Source organism: Polyodon spathula, chromosome 16 (assembly GCF_017654505.1).
Source record: "Polyodon spathula isolate WHYD16114869_AA chromosome 16, ASM1765450v1, whole genome shotgun sequence".
In the NCBI taxonomy this organism is placed as follows: domain Eukaryota; kingdom Metazoa; phylum Chordata; class Actinopteri; order Acipenseriformes; family Polyodontidae; genus Polyodon; species Polyodon spathula.
In genome coordinates, this window is record NC_054549.1 from 10,259,217 (window position 1) to 10,285,313 (window position 26,097).

General features: G+C 46.0%; 2 protein-coding genes across 3 annotated transcripts; both read right to left on the minus strand.

The window, feature by feature from the left end:
* Positions 1–609: 609 nt before the first annotated feature.
* Positions 610–11,541, minus strand: LOC121328749 (draxin-B-like). The gene is made up of 7 exons (XM_041273780.1): positions 11,360–11,541; positions 6,235–6,737; positions 4,735–4,940; positions 3,162–3,282; positions 2,398–2,493; positions 2,150–2,239; positions 610–1,863 (listed from the first exon to the last, which is right to left on the minus strand). Exons 1-7 carry the CDS (start codon positions 11,449–11,451, stop codon positions 1,751–1,753), a joined length of 1,221 nt encoding a protein of 406 aa, XP_041129714.1. The 5' UTR covers positions 11,452–11,541; the 3' UTR covers positions 610–1,750.
* Positions 11,370–25,517, minus strand: LOC121328748 (4'-phosphopantetheine phosphatase-like). 2 transcript variants are annotated; one of them, XM_041273779.1, is made up of 19 exons: positions 25,382–25,517; positions 24,019–24,101; positions 23,075–23,283; positions 22,501–22,684; positions 22,237–22,329; positions 21,692–21,845; positions 21,333–21,514; positions 21,033–21,114; positions 20,571–20,671; positions 18,917–19,072; positions 18,685–18,797; positions 18,399–18,486; positions 18,089–18,240; positions 17,924–17,979; positions 17,705–17,754; positions 17,234–17,338; positions 16,652–16,752; positions 16,192–16,260; positions 11,370–16,024 (listed from the first exon to the last, which is right to left on the minus strand). In XM_041273779.1, exons 1-19 carry the CDS (start codon positions 25,497–25,499, stop codon positions 15,811–15,813), a joined length of 2,310 nt encoding a protein of 769 aa, XP_041129713.1. In that variant the 5' UTR covers positions 25,500–25,517; the 3' UTR covers positions 11,370–15,810. The 2 variants fall into 2 exon arrangements, 1 of the variants encoding a protein (XP_041129713.1); XR_005951717.1 differs by lacking the exons at positions 11,370–16,024; positions 16,192–16,260 and having other exon boundaries at positions 16,666–16,752; positions 17,234–17,304.
* Between the last annotated feature and the right edge of the window lie 580 nt (positions 25,518–26,097).

The window sequence follows — 26,097 nt, forward strand, 5'->3', positions numbered from 1 at the left end:
TGCCTCACATTTGTGAGGAGCACAAGTGTTCACACAAAGGCCTATTTGTAGACTGGGATGGAGTATTCGAGTGTTTAGTGTACCAGACTGTTTACACTCTCTGTTCTATTGTGATATTGTGTATTCAGTTGTTATATTGTGATATTGTGTATTCAGGTGCATATATCATTTCATTCATATATTCATATCATTCAGTTCACACCTGTGCGCTTATGCATAAATGAAACGTCTGAGATGTTTATTTGCTTTGCTGTTGGATGTTTCTTGTTGATAAAATGGTGGAGAAATTAGAGAATTAGGAGAAAAAAAGGTTTGTCCTTTCTTTCTTTCTTTCTTTCACTTCCTGGAAAGCTGGATGTTCACAGCCTAGACTCAGACAAGTAAATCATGACAGCCCTGCAGACCATGGCTGCTTTGTTTTCTCCGGAAGGGCTATTGCTGTATAAATCAGGCAGCTAAACACGGCGCTGTTTGCAGGGTGGGGGAGAGCGAGTGGATGAGGGGCACGGGCTGTGCGTCTCCACTCCGCTCTCTCCTCCTCTCTTTTCTTTCACACTCAGCTATTAATAAATCTCTTTGTCCTGTTACAGGGGCAGATGGTGGGCCGGTTCCACACGCTGCTTCCCTGTGTCAGGGTCACCCTCTGCCGACCCCCTGACCCCGGCTCAATGACAGCGAGCTGTGAAAGGCGGTCATGTGGAAATACGACGTGTGCGCCCCCCCTCTCCTCCTCTCCTCACAAGTTTGTTAAAGCTGCCCCTGGCACTACTTCAGCAGGCTGGTTTAACTAGGTCAATAGACAAAACTTATTTCTAACAAACAAACAACAGATTAAAATAACTAATCACATGACCCCCCCACAGTGTTTAATAGGAAGGGAAGTAAATGCATTCACATTGGCTTCAGTCTCACAGGCACTAAATAGTCTCTCTTTATTAACAGTCATTGGAGATATACAGCACATCACAACATCACAGCATCCACCAGACCCCTCTCCAGGGCTTACTTATTCCCAGACCCTGACCTTCATTAGTATTCATTAGAATACTACATTAGAAATTCCTCTTCTTTTAAAGTTTCACCTAAATATCTAGCTATTGCAATTGCAAGTTTCTATCACAAGTTGTCCTTCAAGACTACCCACCCTTCTAAGTGATCGGAAAAGGTCTCCCAATGCATAACGGTTTGATCCATTCCAGGTTTTTACTGTGATCAGCCACAGTGTATTCATGTTGTATGAAGCTCACAGTAAAAAATGGAACGGCCCAAACTGCTAAGCAGTGGGAGTCTCATTCCCGCCCCTCTCATTATAATGATCTAGACTATTCCCAGGCTCTCCATCGCTGTCCTCCAGAGTCTTCACCAGTGCAGCTTGTTCCACAAGTCTGCTGGAACGTCTAGGTCCGACGTAAAAGCCCCCCCCCCCCCCAAAATAAATTCTAAAAACACCTGGAAATGAAATTCGTTTTCTTTATACAAAAAAGGGCAGTGATTTCACAGCAGTTTTGGCATCTTGAATGTAACACAAAACACATTTCATAAAAGACGAAATCCTTGCACAATGTAACAATCTGAGATATACAGTATTATATATTACAAAAAAAAAAAAAAAGATCCACGATAAAGCAGAATTGAAACGTTTAATATAAAAAGCTGAACGCGTCCGACGTCACGTGGACCTTGCGTGGAGACAGTTGTTCCAGCACGCTTGGATATGTGTGGCGTGGAGCGTCACTGTGCCCTCCTGCTCTCAGGCCGTGATGAAGGAGCCCTGGTCGCTGTCGGCAGACTCCGGATTGATGCACCGACCCCTTCGCCGTGTCACCCTCCGGTTCCGGTGGAATTTTGCGTAACACCGGAGTCCTGGTCAGAGAACCAAAGAACAAGCTTCAATCCCAGCCTCTGTACCAGCTGAGCTCATACTGAATCAGCATCTGGATTGAACAGAGAGGCTGGACGCGAAGGCGCTGACCTCGCGGTTCAAAGACCTTACCGTTCAACTGGAGAGCAAGCTCTGCAGCAGGGAGGGAAGTACGGGTCACACGCGGGTGTCAGTAGCATTAACCCATCAGCCGCTGGGAGGACGTTCGTTACAAGCTTCTGTGCACGTCTACAAAGCTGTGCCAGGTCTGTGCTGCTTGGGACTCACCTTCTTCACACATGCAATTGTCGAAGCACTTGTTGTTGAGTCCGTGGTTGTGCGGTTTGCACACGTGCTGGCGGAGGTCACAGCAGGACCCTGGGGAAGCGAGAGGGAGCGCAAATCAACCAATCACAGTGAGGCATTTTGCCAAAATTCCAGAACACATTATCCTGCGCGCAGATGTCACCGCACCTCATTCCAACGATCGCAAAATCCGAGCTAACTGACAGACTGGAGACTGGGCTGGCACTCACCGGGCAGGCAGTCGAGGTGGTGGTCACATGGTTCGGCTTCGGCCTCACCCTCCAGAGTCTCGTTCCTGCTGCTGAGGGTCTTGCTGCGGCGCTTGTCTGCAGGAAACACTGCAGGTCAGGACGCTGCCAGACTGCATCGGCAATACCGCTGCCCAGAGTCAGGCTTGGGTCGAGTCCTGTTCCTTTTTAAAATCAATTCCGAATCTACAATTCCCATTCCCATTATCAATTCCAACTCATCAAAATTGCAATTAGCAGCTTTCTGGTAAAACAAGCTTCTCACAGTGGTGACAGTTTACTGTTGGTGGAGTAAAATGTCTTCAACTGAAAAATCACTGTGATTGGAATCGGAATTGGGAAGTGATTTTAAAGGGAATCTCTCCGAACCTGCCCATAGTACTCCGAATGCTTGGTACTGCATTGGGAAATGATCGCATAGCGAGTACTTTCGTATGGTGCAGTTCACTGCTCTGATATTGCCACATGTAAGACGCATAGAATTAGTTCGTTCAAATCCGGAGTGGACACAGGAATCCCATTGGAAAGCGGTCTGAGACATTCCTGGTTTTACTGGAGAGTTAGTGGTTTGCCTAAATTCCCAGTAAACACGGAAAGGCTAAAAGTGCTATGCAATGGGAGTCTTCCTCGCATCCCTGCTAGAGTACCTGCACGGGAACACTTTATGATAAGCGACAAGTCACAGAAGGAAGCGTGAACACAGTTTTGAAAGATGTTGAAATATTTAGTCAGAATTGCGGTCTCGCCTTTCTTCCTGGAGGAGGGCCAAGCAGGTTTGAGGTCCTCATAGTCCGTCCAATCAAAGAGGGCCATGTCCAGGGTTGGCATGACATCACCATCTGACCTCACACGCCCCTGCGAGGGTTTCTGAAAATAAAGACACAGGTCTGCACACAAATCATTTCAGAAAGCAGTGAAATGTTGGCATCAATCAGACAGAAAAACGCTGATACTAGGCTGTATTGGTGAGTGACTAAAATTCATCGTAAAAGTTTACCAGGGTATTTTGGCAGTTTTACCCTGCATGTCCCATGATTTTACTATCCATGTCCCACAGTTTACCCTTGCCATGCTTATTAATAGGTTTGACCATACCTCGCTATTATTTACAATGCTTACCTATGCTTTATTCAATTTTACTAGACTGCTATTATGGGAGTATTTGATTAGAGTTCTATATTATGCATCTTTTCTTGCTGTGTGCACCCAGACAACCCTGACAAGTAAAACAGGACACTGTCCCTTTGCTGTACGATTTCTGGATGGATCAGCCAGTAATTCAAACCCTTACAGCACAGAAACTAGACCATGCAGTCTGGCCACAACCAGTTATCTCCAGCTGTGCAGAAGAGCCATTCTGTAAAGCTGTTCTGCGCAATTCATAATAATGGATTTCACCGTCCCAAGGGAGCACTCTCCCGGGGGGGGGGGGGGGGGGGGGGGGGGGTATATTGAAATGACAGATCACGGGGGCTGACCCAAGTCACTCACAGTAGTACCAACATATGTCAACACCGATCTGCTCTTAACACAAACCAAAAAAAAATGGTACAACATTATACCAAAGGCAGATAATTGGGCACCACTGTGCTGCGTGCGTATTGTGCAAAGTGTGAAAATGCGAATGGACCTCGCCACACATTGGTTCAGCTTATTAAAAACATACAGAGGATAGATTTGGCAAGCTTGCAGGCATCCACGCTGCTGCGTGCCTGTTCCCTGTTTGCCGAGACAGAATTAGCGCACGGAAACGTGTTTAGAATGCATCTGCCAGATGCGCTGAAGGATGCTGGAGATGATTAATGGGTCAAGATCAAGGAGTAAAAAGAAAGAGCAACAAAAACAGAAGCAGCACACACTGCACACAACGTGACAACAGCAGAGAGAACTGTAGTGTGTGTGGCTGAGGAGCATATGGGCTAACGGGACACACACTCTCCAGCAGTGTAAATATTTCTGCTCCAATCACAGCCGTGGTGAGCAGCACTGACAGAGGTGTGGGGAAATCTCATTATGAAATGCAAGGTGTGAAAGCAGCCAGATGCAGCAGCAACCCTAGGGGAGCAATACACCGGGATAATCCCAAAAAGCAATTTCATTAAATTCTCCAACTTGGCTCACTTAGTGCTACACCTGTCAAGAATTAATCATGCGAGTTATAACTTCTGACACAATCAGCTCTAATTAAGAGATCAACTAGCAGAGGAACAGATTAATAACCCACAATCTGACTAGTGTAGCGTACAAGGAAGCAAACACTCTGAATTCTAATAAACGACTGGAGATAGACAGAAGGCAGGCAGACACAGACAGGCATACCTTTGGTCGTGTGGCGGCGGGGGGCGGTGCTGGGGGCTCCTGGCTCGTTGCCATGGTCACCAGGGTGGTGGTGGTGGTGATGGTGTAGCTGGTGCTGAAAGAGGGGGGCGCAGGGGGTGAGGAGGGGGAGGCACTCTCCGAGGGGGGCTCATCAAACACCTCCACCTGCTTCAACAGCAAACCCGGCTCTGGATCCACAAACCGCCCTGGTGCAGGATTACAGTGTGATTGTGACAACACAACACAACACAACACAGCACAACACATACAGCGCCCTTCACAACATGGCATCCAGAGCGCTGTACAAACTTAAAAACAAACTAAGTAAATAAATATGCACAATACACTCCAGCTAGAACCAGGTATATAAAAGCACAGTCATAAAAGTAGGTTTTCAATTTTGATTTAATAGAGTCCAGTGTTTGAACCTGCCTAACGTCAGCTGGAACAGAGTTCACAAGCGAGGAGCCTGACAGCACAAAGCTCCAGCTGATTCGGAGCAGATTGCTTGGAAGAGCTCTTCGTTTTCTGATGCCACAGAACGAACAGGAATGGACAGAGTTAGCAGCTCTTGGAGATATGATGGCTCCAATCCATGAAGGGCAGAGCTGCACAGTTACTCAGCTTTGTAACAAACGTCATTAAATCAGCATTCAGAATTGTGTTGCTTCTCGTTTCGCATCTTTAGATACTTGACATCGATGAATCACTGGCTGTGTGGGAGGAGCGCGGTGAAGTGCTCAGATAGGAAGATGTTCTGAATGGATAACCATGATGATATATTGTATTAGAAGCCCAAGGACATCTAGAAACCTCATCTAAACAACATGTGGAGCCAGGGAATGGAAAGTAAAATCTCTGCACTGTAGATAATGTCAGAAATTGAATAAGCCGTTCAAATTTCATTTCCACACCCCAGTTAAAAAACAAACAAACAGAAAACCAGCAACTCACACATCCTGTATCATAGGGTTACCCGGTGAAAATGTCCTTTATCACATGGGTACCCAGTGAAACCCATTTTATAGGGAATTGCTCATATCCCAATTGAGCAAATGTTGAGCAATTTTTTTTTTTTTTTTGAAGGATCCCAGAAAAGACAAGGGACAGACTGCATCTTTGTGAATAAAATACAGCTTGATATTCATGGAATACTATGGGACAGTTTCATCAATAGCCAATCTCCTGTCATGCCTCAAAACAGACCTTTCAATAACTCTGTGAACAGGGCCCTGCGTTTATAGAACGCCCCTGACCCCTCTGATCCTGTGTTTATAGGACACCCCTGACCCCTCAGATCCTGTGTTTATAGGACGCCCCTGACCCCTCTGATCCTGTGTTTATAGGATGCCCCTGACCCCTCAGATCCTGTGTTTATAGGACGCCCCTGACCCCTCAGATCCTGTGTTTATAGGACGCCCCTGACCCCTCTGATCCTGTGTTTATAGGACGCCCCTGACCCCTCAGATCTGTGTTTATAGAACGCTCCTGACCCCTCACCTTTGTCGTGCCTGGCCTTGTCCCTGCCCCTGTGCTTCTTGTGCTGCTTTCTTCCCTTCAGCGTGGACTCTGCGCTGGGCGGGTGGTTGTCTCGCTCGTGGAAGGGGATCCCGAACCCCAGGAACCCCCCTCCGTGGTGCTCGTCCTGTAGGGCCAAGGTCCGACTCTCCCTCTCCCCCAGCTCTAGCCTCACCGGGGTCAGCCCCTCCAGGCCCGTGCCGTCGTCCTCGGGCCGGCCCAGCTGCTGCACCTCTCTAGACAGCAGCCCCGTGCTGGCCTTGTCCTTGCGACCTCCCTGTCTGTGGTGGTGCCCTGGCTGCTGTGCCCACAGCTCAGGGCTCTGGAGGTAGTTGGCAGTGCCCGTCGGCTGCTGGGAGGAGACCCTCTTGTTGTTTCCAGAGCCGGGCTCGGCGCTGTCCGTCAGGGTGAAGTCACCCACCAGCAGCAGGGCGAGCAGCAGGGCTAGGCACCAGGGATGAGCAGCCATCCTCTCCGAAGGGGAGCTACGGGGGGGGGCATTGAAACGCATTTAGAAACATCGATTGTTTAATAAATATGGACTTTAAGTTCAATAGTAAAAAATAGTTTTGGGAAAATTAGGTGTGTAGAACTCCTTGCATGTGTACAGCATTTCACTGTAAAAGGAAAACGCCGTCAGAATACAGTGTAAGGTTGGTTTAGTTTCCAGTTCTTTGTGCAAACTGCAGTACAACATGCACGAGCAGCATTAATACAAAGCAGTTTCTGCTGTGGAATGATGTCAGATTCTTTGAACCACGGCCCTCCTGATTGCAGTGCGGTCCAGCTTGTGACAGGACCCTGCACTGAACCAGTCCTCCCATGGCAACCACATTCCAATTCCACACGGGCCCCACTTAAACAAGGCATCTCGGACCACAGGGAAAGGAGGGAGCGGTCAGCTCCCACTAATATACCAACTGCACCGTTATCAGGGTTTAAAACACCTCCCTTAGCCTTAGCAGCACAGAGGCAAAGCCACAGCCTGGCTCCTTTGGAAGACTCAGAACACTCCCCCAGACCTTTTTAAATTGCAACAGCATTATCACAGCCAAAGGGACGAGGGACAGACGCTGCCGCACGCGAAACGCTTTTAAAATCAGCACCGTGCATCGTTAGCGGATAGCCAGGGCACTTCTGCTACCAGACGCCTGTTTAGACACAACGGCAATGAAATGTGATAAAACCCTATTGCCACCCAATGGAAACCAACGAAACCAGCTGCCTCTCGCACCCTCGAGCTCAAAAGAGGTACCTCGGGGGTAAACCGGATGATATTCGGCCCCGAAGGCATCTACTGTGCAACAGATCTTCCACAATTCATTTAAAAACAGGCCATGTTTCACCGACCCACAGTAAGACGGTTTGGGATGGCGAGCGTAGTATTATAGTGTGTAGCTGTATCTAGCACACGCCAATACGCCTTCACAAACCCTGTCTATCCTGGACAGAACAGCTTGTTTTCTCTAGCCTGGGCTGTTGGCAGCTACAGGAAATCAACAGACACCCAGAGAATGAACTGCGCATTCGTATCGAGCTGCTGTACTCAATACACTAGCCAGCTTTAGATTTGATCTGGGACAGTGAAATTCTATGCAGAGCACAATGCACGATATACCTTACTGTACTTGCTGTGCTCTGTGCTCTGTGTGTGTGCGCTCGTGCTGTGCATGTGTGTGCTGGGTGTCTCTTGTTGGACTGCAAAGCAGAGCTCGGGATATACCTTACTGTACTTGCTGTGTTCTGTGCTCTGTGTGTGTGTGTGCGCTCGTGCTGTGCGCGCGCGCGTGTGTGTGTGTGTGTGTGTGTGTGTGTGTGTGTGTGTGTGTGTGTGTGTGTGTGTGTGTGTGTGCTGGGTGTCTCTTGTTGGACTGCAAAGCAGAGCTCGGATGCATGAAACTATTTCTGTTGGAATAAGAGACACCGAACACACCACGTGCTACCTTAATATTTTATTAAACATTAAAAGGCGTTCTAGACACAAGACTCTAGGGACAGCCTGGAATGCAATGGGGTTTGGACCAATCCCTGACGGTTCACTGGTTGTTCTTATACCCGATTATTCTCCTTACAGATGTTTTGTTTGGTTTTTGGTCTATAAATGCCCTGCCCCCAACAGTCACCGCCTCTCGTTAGCTGCTGGACTCACAGCTAACCCCCAGGAGGTCAGGACCCAGCTGTGCCCATCAAACCAGGGATCGGATCACAGCCGTTAATTTCCAATCAACCCCAGTGCTCAAGTAACCCTGACAGTCCATAGCTTTTGTTCATTAAAAGGTTTTAAATCTGCATTGTTTTCCAGGGAACTTAAGACAGAACTTGAATTTGAAACAGTCACATAATGCTTTTAAACACGACGTGGCTTGAAATAAAGTCTACCTCAACTATAGCTGCAAAAAATAGCTTGTTCATTTTTATAATGTATTTATGCACCACTGTATCAAAAAAGAATGCATGCAAAGGAAAGCAATACATAAATGAACGAAATAAACAACCCCCATTCCACTCTATAAAAGAGTGCTGATCTCTCTGTTTGAAAGAATATTCCATCGCTACTCCGCACACCCTGCACACACAGAGAACTTTGCACACGCAAACACAGAGCGTAACTAGCAATGCACACGGCATAGACACCTCGGGCTACAATCAAACACAAAGCAATCAACACTCACACTGCAGAAAACGCAGCTACATTGTCACCTCAAGGATTTCTGCTAATGCAATATCCCAGCGTGGAGTTACTTGTACGTGGGAGTTAATCACATGTGGCCAATGAAAGGGGGTGTTGTAAATAATGAGAGTTTTTTTTTTCTCCCTACAAGAGTGATTAGCTTGTGTGATTTGCTTTGGCAGTAGGAGCTGGTAGTCATTGTCTGCTACAGTATGAATCATACAGAGCAGTGAAAGGTTCTGTTTCTCCTGCGTGCTGCGGAAAGGGGGAGAGATGCTCTGTGAATAGAAGGATGAAGGCCTCCGCTTTGAGAGCAGAAGCAATGCAATCGCAGTAGGGATGGCATTGTGTATGTTAATGACTGTGCTAGTCCACCTGCTGAGCCCCTATCTCCCAATAACCATCTGTTCCCACGATCTCTAGCAGCAACCAGTGAGCTTGCTCCAAGCACGATGCAGTTCGCTTGCTTCAGAAGAAACCAAGACACAAAAAAACAAGATGCAGTGTTCATCTCCCACACTGGAACTCACTGGAGGTGAAAGCTTCTTAAAAATGGCACTCGTTGTGAGCAGTTTCAGCTTTTATACATTGAGAAGGGTTTAGCAGCTGCTGCACGGTACAGATGCTCCGCAGAAAAACTGGTGCTGGCTGCCTTAATTGTGGCTGATTTGACAGATGCCAGGTACAACGTAAAGGCAGTTTAAAGCAGACAGAGTCTTAGATGCAACACTGCACAGGCTGGCCATGGTAAATATGCAGGGTGCTTTACTAGGATTGCAATGCATGCACTGTGCTGTACTACACTTTGCAATGCTTTTGCTTAAGCAATAGCACTCTGATTAGAGGGCAGTGATGTGTGATAGCTGACTGCGATGGGAAGGTATGCAATCCCATACAGATAGGCTTTATCACAGGCTGGGAAGAGCCGGTCACCGATTTGTACTGGTGACTGGTAATACAGGTTTTATTATACCAAGGTCATTCCGAGTCATCTATACAGATCTGTAGGATATTGATGCTTTATGGAACTGCACATTATCAATACTTCCCATGCCACTATTGCATGCCACTTATAATGGAAGCCTGGAAAATGAAATCATTCTGTTAATGGAGTACACAAGAGAATCACGGAAGGGCATTCAGCATTCTAGAATGAATATTCAGTGATCTAATTCATATTCTATTGGACAAGCTATCTGACTGGTAATATTTAAGAACAGCAGTATTTCTTTTTGACAATAGAGAAGGATTTCTGACCTTTCATTTAATATATATTTTACAGGATCGGAAAGCTACTCTTATGCAAATCAACAGAACATTTCCAATAAAATAAAAAACAAAAAAGGTGCTAGGAGGTGAACCAGGTGAAACTCTGGAGATTTATCTGACTGTGCATTGAGGAGGATTTAGCACGGAAGTGCAAGGATATATTTGTATTGTAGTAAATATCAAAGCCACCAGTGCATTAGGGCTGCAAGTTTCTTTAGTACAGTGTGTGTTTATCCTTTTCTTTTACAGTTCTGGATTGTGGAAGCACAGGTGCTCCTGAGCTCTGTTACAGTGCTGCTTGTTTCATTCCTATCCAAGGTGACTCACCGTGGCTGGACTTCATGAAGCTTGATTCTCCCTCCTGACCCATCCTCACAATGCAGCACACAGTACACTGTCTCAATAAAGAAGCCTGGCTTTGTAATGATATTGTTACTCCCTTTCACTTTCTTGCTATGAAGCATCATTATTCAGAACATACAGTAATGAGAGCAGCGGTTATAATGGATTGTCGCTCTGAAGCTTGCTTTCATCAATAACACGAGAATTGAGCGATTTCCAAACCTCTGCAGCGCTGCACGGCAATGCATCTGCACTTGGTAGCTTGAAGGTGCAAAATGAATCGCTTGCGATCTTTGTAAATTGATCAGCTGCGTAAAAGAAATACTAGAGGAACGAGGTGCAGCAAGAATCGGACGGAAAAGCGTGCAGGGGTTGACTATATGAAGTTAAGAGACCCCTAGACAGCCTGTGTTAAATGTGTATACTACTGCTGCTGCACCCGGCTGAGACTTGCAACAAGACTCATTTCGTGTTGTTTCAGTGACATTTTCATTACAAACCGAAGGGCTGATTACAGAACGGGGTAATACTAGACTGGCTGCCCAGTCCGATTCTCTTTCTGGTCCGCAGAAGCAGCGCCGTTCCCTTGTCTACATTGCATTGGGCAACATTACAAATACAAAACAAAGTCTTTATATAGAGTGCACAAATAAGAAAGTATACTAATATATAACGAATGAACTGGAAAGAGCATTAAACTACACACATATACATAGGCACACAAAACAAACTAAAATGAATAGCAAATACATATATCATAAAATAATAATAATAATAATAATAATAATAATAATAATAATAATAATAATTGCATTTGCTTCTTACCTGTTTTTTGAACTGGTAAATGTCTGATCGGACTGGGAGAGACAGATTGAGAGTGATGCTGAAGATGCCAGGTCCGAGTTAGCAGACAGCATGTGCGCGTCTGTCGGTCTGTGTGTAGGAGTGAGCGTGCTGCTTTTATTATAGAGCCGGACTGTCTGTGCGCGCCGCCGCACTGCGCGTCCACGCCGGGCAGACAGAGCGTCGGGTCGACCGAGTTGAAGGGGGGGGGTTAGGGTTAGGGAACAAAAGCGACACCGATGGAACACAGGAGCAGACAAAGAGAGACACAAAACACCGGGGTGGGGTACAGCACCAGGGAAAGAACTGAAGAGACACGCCCAAAAGCGTTTGACAAGCACTCCATATAAAACTCAAGAATTCCAAGAATAAATCGACTTTGATTTACAAACCAAAACCAACAGTCTAAGGTGAAAAAGACCTGTACCAACAAACTAGACAATTACTGTATAGGATTCAGTGCAAGGGACATCAATCTGTAAGCACCGGGTCATAAAGAGAGTTTTTATTTATTTATTGCTGGGTAATATAATTTAATTCCACCAGGAAGACCACACACAAAGATAAAACAGCAAGCCAAAGCATTTCCCAGACACCCGCTCCAAAGATGCCCAATTTCTGTATGCGCTCTTAAAGCTACAGCGTCCCGCGGCAATCTTAAACTTGTTATGCATTTAAAACTTACATTATCAGTTTAATACTGCACTAAATCAGAAAGTGGGCTTTATTGACAGTCCGGTTTCTTTACATTATCTCAGCTGTCAGAAACCCTGTGTGAACCTAATAGGGCTGTCTCAGTTTCGACTTGTTACAGCTCTGAAGCCTGGTTCTATTTACATAAAACAAAACAGGTGGTTGAGATGGAAGATTTTCTTAGACGCGTGCTCCCTTAAGCAGGTAGGGTAGTCCAGTGGTTAAAGTCCAGGGCTTGTAACCAGAAGGTCACCGATTCAAATCTGCCACTGACTGACTCTCTGTGTGTGACCCTGAGCGAGTCACCTCATCGCCTTGCGCTCCATTCTGTGGATGAGATGTTAAATCGCTATCCTATTGTAAGTGACTCTGCATATACTGCACAGTTCGCAGCCTGCCTCTGGAAAGCACTTTGTGATGGTGGTCTACTATGAAAGGCGTTATATAAAAGTGGACCCTGTATCTCTGCATCCTCCCCATGCTATGCCTTTATAGCTTTCCCATACCTCTCTATGCCATACCTTGAAGAGTACACTTTTACAACAGCGTGCCAGCAGTGTGCAATACCTTTGCCTTGTCTGACTCCCAATGGGGTGGCTTGCATACGCATTGACTGCTCCTGTCCTGCAGAATTGGGTTACAAAGCTCCATGGAAACTTCGAAAGGCTGAGGACAGACTAGTCTCGTTTAATTATTATCACACCACCTCCCTGCTACAGCCAAGACCCTTTGCTCTTTACAAGAAAGCCCAAGCAGCTCGATAAAACAAGGCAACAACTATTTAATGAAGACGATGCACAAACGAAAAGGCTCCAAGGTTTTCATGAAGGGTTATTCAGAACGCTGCAGACGACAGAAAAAAGACAAAGCACAATTCAAATCAAGCGGCCTTTATTTGGCTGCTTTGCTGATTTTAAATTTGCTTGCGCTGTTCTCTTTGTAAAGTGTTTAACCCCATTATTAAGTTACAATGCACGAGTGATTATAAAGTCAAATGGCAACTTTGCAATATGAGGCAGAATCATTTACCGCATTACAAGTCCCTGCGTAAACACATAAATCACAAATACATTAAAAGCTAAAGTCATATGCCTCCATTAATCTTCATTTAAACAATAAGGCTGAGGCAAACTGCAGAGAGAGCTTGCTCGCTGCAGCTTTGAGTTAATTACTCTCTGTTATGTTTGGAGGCTGTGTTATTATTCGATCATTTGAAAAACTACTGCTGCCGGCCCCCTTACTCAAGGGAGCGTTTGTAAATTCGATTATAAATCTCAACAGCATCATTACGAAAGGTTCTATTAACAGGGTTCTATAAATAATGGGTTCCAGAATGGAATCCTGAAAGCACAATGCTTCTCAGACGCTTGTTACCTGTGTTCCTTCCCTAGTTTCTGGGGCTATTCAAATCAAACTTCCACTCACAGGAGGACACCCCTATACCTGCGTGGGTGCTCAGTGAGAGACCAGGGGATGTCTGTTTCTAAGCTGTAAGACTGGCAGTCAAGTGAGACAGCGTCTCAAAAGACAATCCCAGGTGTCTTTTTTTTTTTTTTTTTAGGGGTCTGTAGTTTGGCTGTGACAGATAGAAAGAAACCACACTGTGTTATCTTTGCTCTCTTTTAATGCAACCCTTCCAGGCATCTATATCTCCCCCCCTCGCAATCATCCACCAAGCTATGAAGAGATTTTATAAGATTATAAACATGCTTTGAGGTTAAAGAGCTTTAAAAATGAGTGTAAATATATATATCCCTTGCAAAATATTCCTTAAGACTTTGTGAATTCCGCTCGCTGTATAATCTTTATTCCACAGACGTGGGTTAATAATTTACAAGGACAATCGTTCTCTTTTTTTCAGTGACAACATTTAAAAATATATTTGACATATAAATACATGTGATTGTCAAAGAACAAATACTCAATTTAATTTTCCACAAACACTGGATAGCTTAAAAATAAAGATTTCTCAAGATAAATGAATCAAACACATATATGTACACACATAGATACATACACTATGCATACATTTCAATATATATCCTGAGCCTCCCCCAAAGGCAGACGGACACCGTTATACCCGGGGAAACTCTCTATATAAAGTAACATACTATTGCTTTCATTGTGGCAGCTGGCTAATGTACACGCTATAGCTCACACTGCTGATCACTGCAGAAATGATATTCCTGCGCTGTGCAAAATCAAACATTCGATGATTCCACATTTAACAACACTGTTTAAAACACAACCTGTGAAAATCGCGCAATGCGGTGACGTAGCGAAGTGACCGGCTGATGCATCAATACTTGTGAACAGCCCTCAACGGAGATGCCAAACAAACACGTGAATCTGATTACAGAGAGTGGCGATTCATGTCCAAGACAAAAGTGCAGTTTTGGTTGTTTGTCTTTTTAAAAGGTAAAAAGATGCTCACATTTACATAGAGATGCAGCGACACACACACACACAAAAAGACTTAAGACTACTGAAAAGCAAGCAGCCTTATTCCTGACACGTGCAGTAAGCACCAATAAGCTGTCAGTCGGGAGAAAAGAAAAATAAGCTAAAAATCCCTGCAGAAACAAATGCTGCTGTCAGAATGTGAACAAATGCAGATAATAAAAAATAAAAAAAAAATCTATATAAGTCAGGCTTTAAATGGCAGCGCTCACTCAGTGAGGCAGCCAGGGCTTGCAAAGAAACACACAGCTTGGGAAAGGTGAAGACCACCTGCAGGAAACGAGTGCACAAACACTGACACCTGGTGGCCACACTGAGAAGTGAACGTTGTGGATTTGCTGCATGCTTCAGTAAACAGTAAGGCTGTCTGTCTGTCTGTCTGTCTGTCTGGAGAGGACTTGGTTCAGCACGCTATGGGAACTCTCCACTGGTTAGACTTAAAGAGCATCATCTTTGGTAACTGGAGACAGAATGTGTTTAAAAAAAAAAAAAACACCTCCCAGGGTTTAATTAACCTTCACTACCAATTAAGCACGGAGCAATGGTTCTCGTGACTCATCAACACTTCATTTTATCTTAAAAACCTGGTGAGCCAGCTACAGATCCAGCCCTGCCTTCTCATTTACAGTGTTGTTACGAGGCATTAATGCTGAGAGGCATTTACTAGATGCTGAAGAACTGGAGTCTCATTGCGCAGCAGTGGGAGCCAGTCCATGTTTTACTAGGGACCGCTGTGCATGCTACATTCAGAAAAGAGGTCTTCCAATCCAATCCAAAGTACAACCTGGACTGAGTGCAGTAACTGTGCAATGGGAACCTCGTTTCCAACACCGCAAGCAGAGAGAGACGCAGTCCCAGGGCTACAGTGGAGGGACACTGCCATTGCTAAAGTTTGGCAGTACAAGCGGGACCATTTTTTGTCCAGCATTGGCCAGAAAGATGAAGGTGGGATTATATTCAGAGCAACACCACAAGCCCAACACCCATTTCAGAACAGGAAATGGCTGCAGTCGCTAAGTGTGCAACACACCTAGGAGACAGAGCACAGATCATTTTGTACCATTCTGGGGCAAATCAATTTCCACATTATTTTGAGATCCGTTCACTAAAGCCGTCCAATTATTGATTTCAACTTGTGGAAGCCGGATTTTTGCACCAACTCCCAACCCCCCAAAAACAAACAGATCTATGAAACAATAAAAATTGCAGTACAGGTGGTGCCGTTTTTAAAGTCTCACCCCCCCGCCCCCCCCCCTGCGATGCGGTCTCGCGCTGGCGTGTTATTCGCGGGGCTGCTCATATTTGAACACCACGCTGTAGATCTTCCCTCCCAGTCGCTCAGCCAGCCAGGAGTTCTTGATGACGGCCAGTTTGAGGCTCTCGCAGCGCAGCACTGCGTAGTAATTGGTGTGGATGGCGCGGCCCATTCCCTCGATGACCACCAGGTCAGTGTGCCGCTCATTCACCACAGTGGCCAAGCCTTTGTCCAGGCGGCTGTGGGGGGAAAAAAAAAATGACAAGACGTCCAAAAAGGCGCTTTGAATGACCTAAACCAAAACGACTTCTAAAATCTCAACACAGCCACCCTGAAATATGCAACCCCGCTTCTTCACAGATTTCTAAGATGGGTCAGTAAGCAGGGCAAGCAGCAGCACACATACCTCAAATCTAAACACGGAGAGCTGGAGCCACTTTGAACCAAAATCAACCTGTCCTTTGTGATCCCAGAACTAAAAAACAAAAGAAAAAAATGATTACACAGCGCACGCCATTTCCCTTAGAAACGAGGTGCCCACCACATCGGTACAGTCTGCCAGTTAATAAACCAATTCAGAAGCATGTTTAATTGAGCAACCCCTCCAGGATTAGCTATGCAAACAGCTCTGCTCTCCTTAAAAACACAATCCAAGTGATTACAATCTCATGCACTGGAGGCGCCAGGGCTGGCTGCCTGGTTTCAGAGGCTGCTTCTATTGCAGTTCATTCCAACCGCGGCTCTGCCTCGCGGTCACGTTTTCTCTTTCATTCGTGTTTGGAAAAATTAGAAGATTAATCCAATTCAAGTGAAGGGTGAAGCACACACTAAATGAAGCGCAATGCTCAGAGGAAGGAAAACCTTACTGTATGACCGAGTCCATTGCTGCTATCTTTTCCGTGAGGATCTGGAGCTCGTTATAGGTGACGTCATTCAGAGCTGGCCCCGAGTTACTGGCTAACACAACCTGGAAAGGTACAAACAAGGACGCATTTCAAAAAACGCTAAGGATTTAAACCACAGCGTCAGAACCACACCCTCCAAACAGATCCACAGTGTCAGAACCACACCCTCCAAACAGATCCACAGCGTCAGAACCACCCCCTCCAAACAGATCCACAGCGTCAGAACCACACCCTCCAAACAGATCCACAGCGTCAGAACCACACCCTCCAAACAGATCCACAGCGTCAGAACCACACCCTCCAAACAGATCCACAGCGTCAGAACCACACCCTCCAAACAGATCCACAGCGTCAGAACCACACCCTCCAAACAGATCCACAGCGTCAGAACCACCCCTCCAAACAGATCCTAATGCAAACCAAGATTACTGCAAACTAATGCACACAGACAGCCAAAACCTACAGAACAGTGCAGTAAAAGAAGGTCACCTGCGAATCATATTTTAGTGCAAAAGTGAGCCGAGTGAAGACGTGAACTCTTACCTCGGTGCCCCTGCACAGAAGCTCCCTGACAAGGGGAAACACTCCCAGAATGATGTCTATTCCACTATTATCTACGAAAAACAAGGCACATTTGTGAGGAGGACCCTGAAAGAGAAAGCCAGTATACACGGAATTCAACCACTGATTTCCAGGAACAAACAAACAAAGTCTTATTAAAAAAACAAAAAAACAAAACCAACAGTTAAATCAAAATGAAAACTAATGAGAAACTAAGATAGACGAGCACTTAAGGGTGGTGCTTTCTGTGTTCTGGAACAAACCACGAGCCCTCCCTCGCACTGCAAAGCAAGGTACAGAACGAGCGAAGAGTGAACGTCGCTCGAAAGCAGAACGCACTGCCAATTCCGTACCAACGAGAGCAATTAAAAACGTCACTCCCCCTGCAGAGCTCGGAAGCCACCTGTTAGATTCCAATTCCTACATTTTTGCAAACCCCTCGCAGATTCCTACCTTTAACCTCTCAATCCACTTGCTGTACGAATCCACCAGCCAAGGACGTTCTGCGGGAGGAGAGAACACGCGTTAGGATCAGCAGGGGGAGGGCGGCTGCTCTCGGCTCAGTCCGTGTTTTATCACAGCGGCTCAGGCATGTTGCAAGGAAACCTCAGCCGCACTGCGCTCTCGTGATAAACCGCGGAGATCAAACTCAGAACCGCGTGGCTCTCGTACCTTGTAACTGTCGTTTAGCTTCATCAAACCCGAACGTTGGATCAGTCTCAAGCACGCTATTCAAAGAGAAAGAAAACAGCGCTAAGAAAAGGACTCCGAAATCGAGATATTTCACCTGGTCGTCTTGACGGGAGTACTCAGTATCTTCCCCGCTTTTCTACTTACTCAGAGACGGCCTTCGCTCCCCAGTCAAACATATTCCCGGCTAGCAGCCCCTTCACCAGGGCAAACTGACGGTCCTCCCAGCTGAGCATCTCCATGGACGACACTACCTTCTGAAAGTACCTGAGCGCCAGGTCGTTCTCTCTCTGTTTAATCTGGGGTAAAGACACACACACAAGAAGAGATGCTGGTTAAACTGTGGTACAGTGTTGTCACTGCGGGTTTTTATGCTTGAGGTCAAATTGCATTGAAAATGTATTTAAGAAATATAGATGTGCACACAAACACACACACAGAGCATAACAGGCCACACCTGTGAATAAGGGTCTGGAAAGTTGAACTCATTCAGGCAGTGTTCTCTGGTGTCTAACAAGCTTCTTACTGTCAGGGACCCGTAGGCACTAAGAGCAAACAGAGAGAAAGGGACAGAAACTTCAAGTGTGCACACAGCAGAACTAAACATTAGAAAGAGCTCTGAAACCAACAAGGGTACTTTGTCAGGTCCACAGACAGCAAGGAGGTTTTACACAGCGTGTACCGTTCATTATTGCAATTCCACTGGTCAGCAGAGCCCGCCCCGTTCGGACGGGCACACTCACCAGGGCTGATGCCTCAGAGTCTGTAGCTTGTGCCGGTATTTGTGACGGAATTTCTCAGCTCGCTCCCTGGCGTCCTGCAGGTCAGGCTGGCTGGCGACAGCGCGTTTCACCACCTGTGCACAAAACAAGACAACAGGATGCCAGGCGGCTAGAGGGCGGCATTTAAGGGTATCTCAGTGCAACGCTCTATACGAATCGGACAGGGTGCTGCAGGGGCTCCGCGAGTCCTCACCCCGTCCAGGGCCTCCTCGAAGCAGGACAGCCAGTACTCGCGGGCCAGGGCATCCTCAGTCAGGTCTACGGTGTCAGGAATGTAGGACGAGGAGTCGAGAAGCAAGGGCAGGTTCACCAGCTCCCGCTCCAACCGGTCCATCTCCAGCATGTCAAACTGGAGAGAGAGAGAGACAGACCTGAAAACAGTAATAGCCAATGGACAACAATGCACAGAATTAATGTACACAGGGCCACAAGAGGATATACAGTATAACAATAACCACATGTTTTAACCTATTAATGAAGCAATAATACCCTTGATAACAGTGAAAGCCTCTTCCTCTGTCTGTCTGTAAACCTTCACACGAAGCACTGGGGTTTGAATTGGGTCGAATGTCGAAGACAATGCAATGGTTCAATTGCAAAATGAAGCTGATTCAATTAGCCAGTGATTCCGTTAAGCGGACTGGTTTGGCATTGCTGCCAAAACGACTGCCAGTAATCTGTCAATTCCCACTGCGAGAAGTACTATTGCTTCAATGAAATCTACAGCTGCGTCCAAGCTAGTGTGTGTGTGTGTGTGTGTGTGTGTGTGTGTGTGTGTGTGTGTCTCTGAGCAGCACCTGGTCCCATCTGTTACCAGAGATTTCCTGCTTCAGGGGAAAGTGCGGCTCGGGTTGCAAGGTAGATATGAACCGAACAACCTGTCCTAAAAGAACGTGGAGGCGACAGATCCCGACCCTTTGTTAAATGGGACAATGTGATCGACGGAATTCTCATCATCACTGCAGCACAAACGCTTCTGAATTGTGCTGCAGATCCCTGGATTCAGGGCTATTCTGGATCAGGCAGCCGTTTCCAACAAGACTCCCTGTGCTGTACACAGGGCATTCTGGTCGACGCTGCATACAGATACTACAGCCGTAACACGGGACTCGTCTCGTTACAAACTATGTATGAAATGTCACTCCACGTACTGCTTGCAGCGATTCCAGCAATAGCATCTCTTATTTGTACTCCTCATATACAGTACAGTGAGGTGCACCCTTTAAAAACGGCCTGCAGTTTGTGTGCTGCCAGCGTGAGTGTGTGCAAGCACAGCGAGGGAACATCACACACACAAAACAGTACGAGGGAATTACTTACGAAGAACTGAAGGAAAATAGAGAGCATGGAGATGGAGAGGAAAGGGAAAAACAAAAAAAGAAATCAAATAAGGACATGTTCGAAAGAAATTAACCGAATGCACATGGAAGCTACCAAGCAGGCACTGAGAACGGGGGGGGGGGAATCGCTACATCAAACACAATGCTGAAAACATCACAGTGCAGTTCACTGAATCAACTGCATCATTACCTCCTTCGTGTATCAAAAACCAACAGGGTTACTTGTAATCATCTTAACAACTGTGGGTCTGAATGCTGTAGCCACTACAGAGGCAAGAGAAGGTCAATCAATGAATTACACTAACATACGCCACAGGGCATGCGAGCATTTTCAACATTGTATTTAACTCTGCACGCAAGCACTGTAAAAAAAAAGGTCAGGGAAAGAAGAGAACACGCTAATGCCATCCTAGTGAATGGAAGGTAGAGCCACTCAACCCAGCAGACTAGACTGGCCACAGATAACACACACAGATATGTATTCGCAGGGCCAGCGTTGGCACTTACCGTTCCACTGCGGGTGCGCTGCATGGGGAACACGTCCGGGGAAATGCTCATCAAGCCCGAGCTGCCAGCGTAGTTTTCCCCCCAGCTGTACTGGTTTGGATCTGCACCGGGCACAGAGACACTTCAACAGGCAAGCACACCCACACCCCAGCCCACCTTTCACAAAAGCATGCCTGACAACTGGAAGAGCAACAGGACAGACACACCTATAATGTTTGTGTTCGAATAAATTATTACTTGATGCAAACCCATGGACACAATACTTCAGAATCCTCTAGGTGGAGCCCCCTGCCTCAAAGACGTTCTAGAGATCAAGACTATTCTGCATTTCTCAGGCCTTGGCGTGCCCTGATGGTGAATAACGCGATATAAAATCGTGTTTCTATTCGAGCAACCTTGCTACAGAACGCATTGCCAGATACGTTACAGAGCGCAGCAGCCTGCCCTGCAGTTCAAACTTACTGTCCTCCTCCGCTCCCTTTAAAAATGCTCCTATTGATCCCAGATAGCCTTCATGCCTGAGAAACAAAGCCTGGACTTCTCCCTGGAAAAGACAAGATGCATGTGAAGCTACCTCAGCCCCCCAATGCAAATATACCCACCAGATCAGGACAGAAACACAATGAATAATTTTACTTTATTACACAGCAGTTCAAAGCTTTAACCCAAAAAACACTAAGCAAGGCACGGAATTAGTAATATCATTTGCTTTGCATGCAAACCGTCGCTTGCATGTTGAGATTTTTCTGTCAGCTGGTTTACCTTGGTGAAGAAGTTGATGCTGTAGGTGATTGTGTGCATTGTAACGGGGTGCCCCCGGATAAAGAACCCCCCGAAATAAACTCGGCTCAGGTTGTGCAGTTTAGCGTAGAGACAGGCCAGCTGGCCGATATCATTGCTGATCATGTGCAGTAAGCTCTTTGCCATGTCTTCTTTGGAAAACTCTGATACAAACCGACAACACAAACAGTAAATGCATGTTCCCCATCAGGCACATTAAAACAATCCATTACCAGTGCTGAGATGAATGTGTGACGATTGCACTGGCATGTCTGTGTGGAGGTGTAGCAGCTGCAGCGTTTCGCTCCCCCCCCCCCCCCCCCCCCCCGTTTTGCTCCTACCTTTATCTGCGGTGGCAGACTTGCCGAAGCTGCTCGCTATCAGATCCCCGGTCAATCCCAGACTCTCGTAGGCTCCCCCATAGATGTCCTTCACCAGCATGTCAACATTGGTGTGCTGCCCCCTGGAGGCGAGCTGCAGCAGCTCATCGAACCTCTTCCGTGGCGAGACAGAAAACAAGAGACAAAGACTGGTTAAAAATAAAGCAGCGGTTCTCAAAACTTTCATACTGGGGACCCCACTTTTTGGGGGAGCCCCCCCGCCTAAAGTAATTGGTGTAATATTATTGAAGCACACCTAAATGTAGATTTCTTAAAGATCTAAACTAGAAATGCATCTCAGTTGTGTAATCCTAACAAGCTATCCTGTCCTAATCCAAACACACCGATAGGCATAAGTACAGCCTTTTAAAACGTCTTTTCCAGTACAGGTCTAATCAGTTATCCCAGGATAGTCCTTCTAGAAAGTTTGTGCTGAAATTAGTGAAAAAAAAAGTATGAAACAAACTAACTGCAGCTTGTCAGCCCACAAAGTATAAAATGATTACCTTTGTTTTAGTCAGTAAAGCTCCTAGACCCCAAAACGTACCGCCTCCAATGGAACTTCCCCCAATTCGCTCAAACTTGTCTTCCGATTCTACCTGCAGACAGACACTGCTTATTACAGGAGGTGCAATCACTGAGAACTTACAAATGGGGACACTCTTCACAAAAAGCAGTCCAACACAACAGAAAGCGTGCATGTGGATCCGTTAAAGGAAACTGTGACCTGGGACGACTGCTTGATGGCAGCTCCTGCAAAACAAGCCCACCTTCACGATGGAGACCCCGGAGCCGATGCTGACGAGCAGGTAAGGGAAGATGTCAGGGTGCGTGGTCTGGAACCGGAACTCCGGCTCCGCGTGCTTCACGTACACAAACGCTTCGTGGGGGATGTTCCTGAGTACGAAGTTACAGCCTTTAATGAGACAGGACATCTCGTCCTCCTTGTCAACTCTGATGCAAAAAAAAAAAGAAGAAGGAAACCGTTTCAAGTTAAAAAGTTTGTTGAAAAGGTCATCACAGCTGTGTGAAATAAATGGATGTTGTTTTAAGCTGCCTACCTCTGCAGTGCCGGCAGCAAGTAAATTAGCAAATCCCTTGATGCAGCCTGAACACCCAGCACTGCTTAAAACATTACAGAATACAGCTGACATAACTGAAGCTATTTTAAGATGCAGTGACACTCGCAAACAAAGTGCATGACTGTGCTTCTGCAGTGTGAGTTCATCTATACCACAGCATGGGGAATCACAGGCTGGACTGCATCAACCTCTGACCTGCGGCTATACAGGGATCACTCCTAAAGACTGATGAAATCCACGAGGCTTGAACTCTCGTGCTTACTTCAGTTTGAGCTTCTTTTCAAGCAGGTCTTTGAATTTGTGGGCTCCGCCCCCGGTGGCTTTGATGACCTTGGTCTCGGTGTTGACCAGGTGGTCTTTGACGAAGTCCAGGCAGGTCTCGATGTAGGCGTTCTCAAACTTGATGAAGTGGAGGCGGGCCGTGATCTCCTCCTGCACCGAGACCTCATAGAGGGGCTCGTCCTCCGTCTCCTGGAAGAACCGCTTTGCCATTGAATTGATCCGCTTGCTTTTTGGCTTTCTCTACTTTTAGATACTATGACATCGTCATTAACAACTTTGCATAGCACTGCATTGCATTAACAACTTTGCATAGAACTGCATTGCATTAACAACTTCACATAGCACTGCATTAAGATTCAGAGCCAATGAAGGCCACCACACTGCAGCCCTTTTTATTACAAAGGACAAAGCTAGCTGCAAAATGTAGGTTCACAAAACAAAGGGTTTTGATAACAGATACAACTTGACATCATTAAAACATATGACATCATTAAAAAAAAACCTAAGACATCATTAAAAAACCTATGACATTGTTCAAAGTGAGACACGTTCCCAGCTTGCCTGAAAGCTCACTGTTCATTTCACCTGCCACACAACAGGTTGCTATCGATGCAATGGGCTGATCCTAGATGGATTTTCCCAACAGTAACAGCACATGGCGTAAACCATGCTTATCCAGCCAGCTTCATACGTGATCGTAGCCTGGAAGCTACGGACAACAGGCAGCAGTAAAAGGCTTAACGGGAACCCAGAGCTGGGAGCAGAACTCTCCTAGCACTTTGACATTGTTACTAAAGACACACTGTACAGATCACAAGCTTGTGTTTGTAGTGACAGTAAAGCTTGCCTGGTCTCAGACTGCAATAGTAACACTGTGCTAACAGAGAATGTGCAAGGCTTTACATTCATGCAGAATTCACTTGCCTTTCCAGTGTGGTCAAAAGACCGGACTTTGGCTACTTTATGTTGAACTGTTGAAAAATATGCAAGTTTTGTCAAAGATCCCCCTGTTAAAAAAAAACAAGAAAGCATAATATTACTCCTTAGCAGAGCAAGAATCAAGTTATATAAGAGTAGACACAAGGACATCAAAGCTGTCGGTGTGCACTAAACTTTATTGACTTAACTGCATTCTCCAACAGCCTTTGCGCAAATGCTACCTCGGAAAGAACTCCTTATTTGCAGAGCGCTTTGTGTTCATTGCGAGATGGTGGGGGAAGCTCAAGGTTACAGTAAACCCTGCTCGAATCACGCGTCTGTGACTATACGAGATCCTGCAACTCTAGGGGATTCTAACCCTTTACATTTGCAATCGCCTCAGCCAAATGAGCGGCCACTTGAATAGCGCGTTAACGCGCCGACCCCACAGGTCATCTCCCAGATAACGGGGAATGACCTGCCCGTGTGTGCCCGCGTTAGGTTAGTTTGAGCGACACAGTAGCTATGCTTTGGGGTAATAACACAGCAATCGTGTACATCTTCAACGTGTACATTTAGCAATGCAAAGTAGGCACCAGCGCCCGAACAAGTGGTTTGCCAGTAGATCATTATCAAACTCAACAACACGTAACTGTAACACATCGACACAAACCCCAAATATACCAGCTCCAAAAACAACCAGCAGAAACACCTTCGAGTCTTACATCGAATTACTCACGGATCTACCGGGGCAGGGCATTAGACTGGCGATTTGCTATTCCTAACTGGGAGAGTGATAACGTATGTAGAATTTTTTGACATATTTTACCACGTATTGCTAATTTGTATTATTTTGTGGATATCTTTTAGCGTTCCAAACATGTACAGTATTATTACAAAAGTGCAGTGTCTTGTAATATCAAAATGTTTACGACGTACGAGGTGTTTGGTTCCAAAAACAAAATTCTAAACACTTTACACCGAGATCTCCACAGCGATATGTTGCTTTCGCACTTTGAAATCCCGACGCGCCGTGGATTTCCTTGCGATCTCTGGGGTGTGTAGTCCAGCACAACAAAACGATCCATACTCATCTACACACTCGCTGAATACAGAACTACAGCTCCCAGAACACCCCTCCCGCTGGCAAGCCGCTGATGCATCTTGGGTACTGTAGTCCGACTTCCACAGTTTTTGTATTGCAATACATTGGGAATAACCTACATAAAGACTACAAGCCGCGCTGTGCCCCGCACAAGGAGCCGTCTCCAACTCCCCTTTACCCCAATAGACCACCACAGCTAACCTTACAGCATGGCTTCTGTATCAAACAAAGCACAGCAACGTCGTGATTTTGGAGCTCTGTTACCTATGTCTATTGCGAACCTCTTCGCGTTCTCCAGGTTGCGAAATATCTCATCTGGTGGGAGTGTGATGCTCTTATCCATACTGTGGCCGCCTCCGCCTATCTCAACACACGCCGCCATCTTCGATATTTGCTCAGTAACCACGCGTCAAGGACGTAAAGCGTTGCGTAATGACGGTCATTGAAGTCAGATTCTGCCCAAAGACCCAATTTGTGTGCCAAACTTGAATTAAGTAATAAATAAATAAACACACAACTAATTGCTCTCATTCCGTGTTTATTTTTAAACGACACACAGAAAAAAGGGTGTTTGAAAACCAAGTATAATATACTTATTTCAATATGTCTTCACAAACCAGTGTCCACGATACAGTACAGTGTTCACACGTGTTGTAACTCCAGTGGAACAATTCCTAAAAGCTTACAATGTATCGTAAACCTCTACAGTTGAGTTATTTATGAACTATAACCTTGCTTATCACAGTGCCTACTGTTTTTACTTTGTAATGACGCTAAACTGAAAAGCGCACACCAGGCTGCTGTAGTTTGCACCGTCTGGAGAGAGAACTAATAAAGCAGGAGCCGAATTCTAATTGGCACCAAAACACGTCCGAGGTCTCCATCTAGTGGCTGAAACCTGCAACAACACCAGCCCCTCTGTTCAGAGCGCACCCAAGGCTTCTATTGCAAGTCACTAATCCAACTTTAAAAAGTCGAAA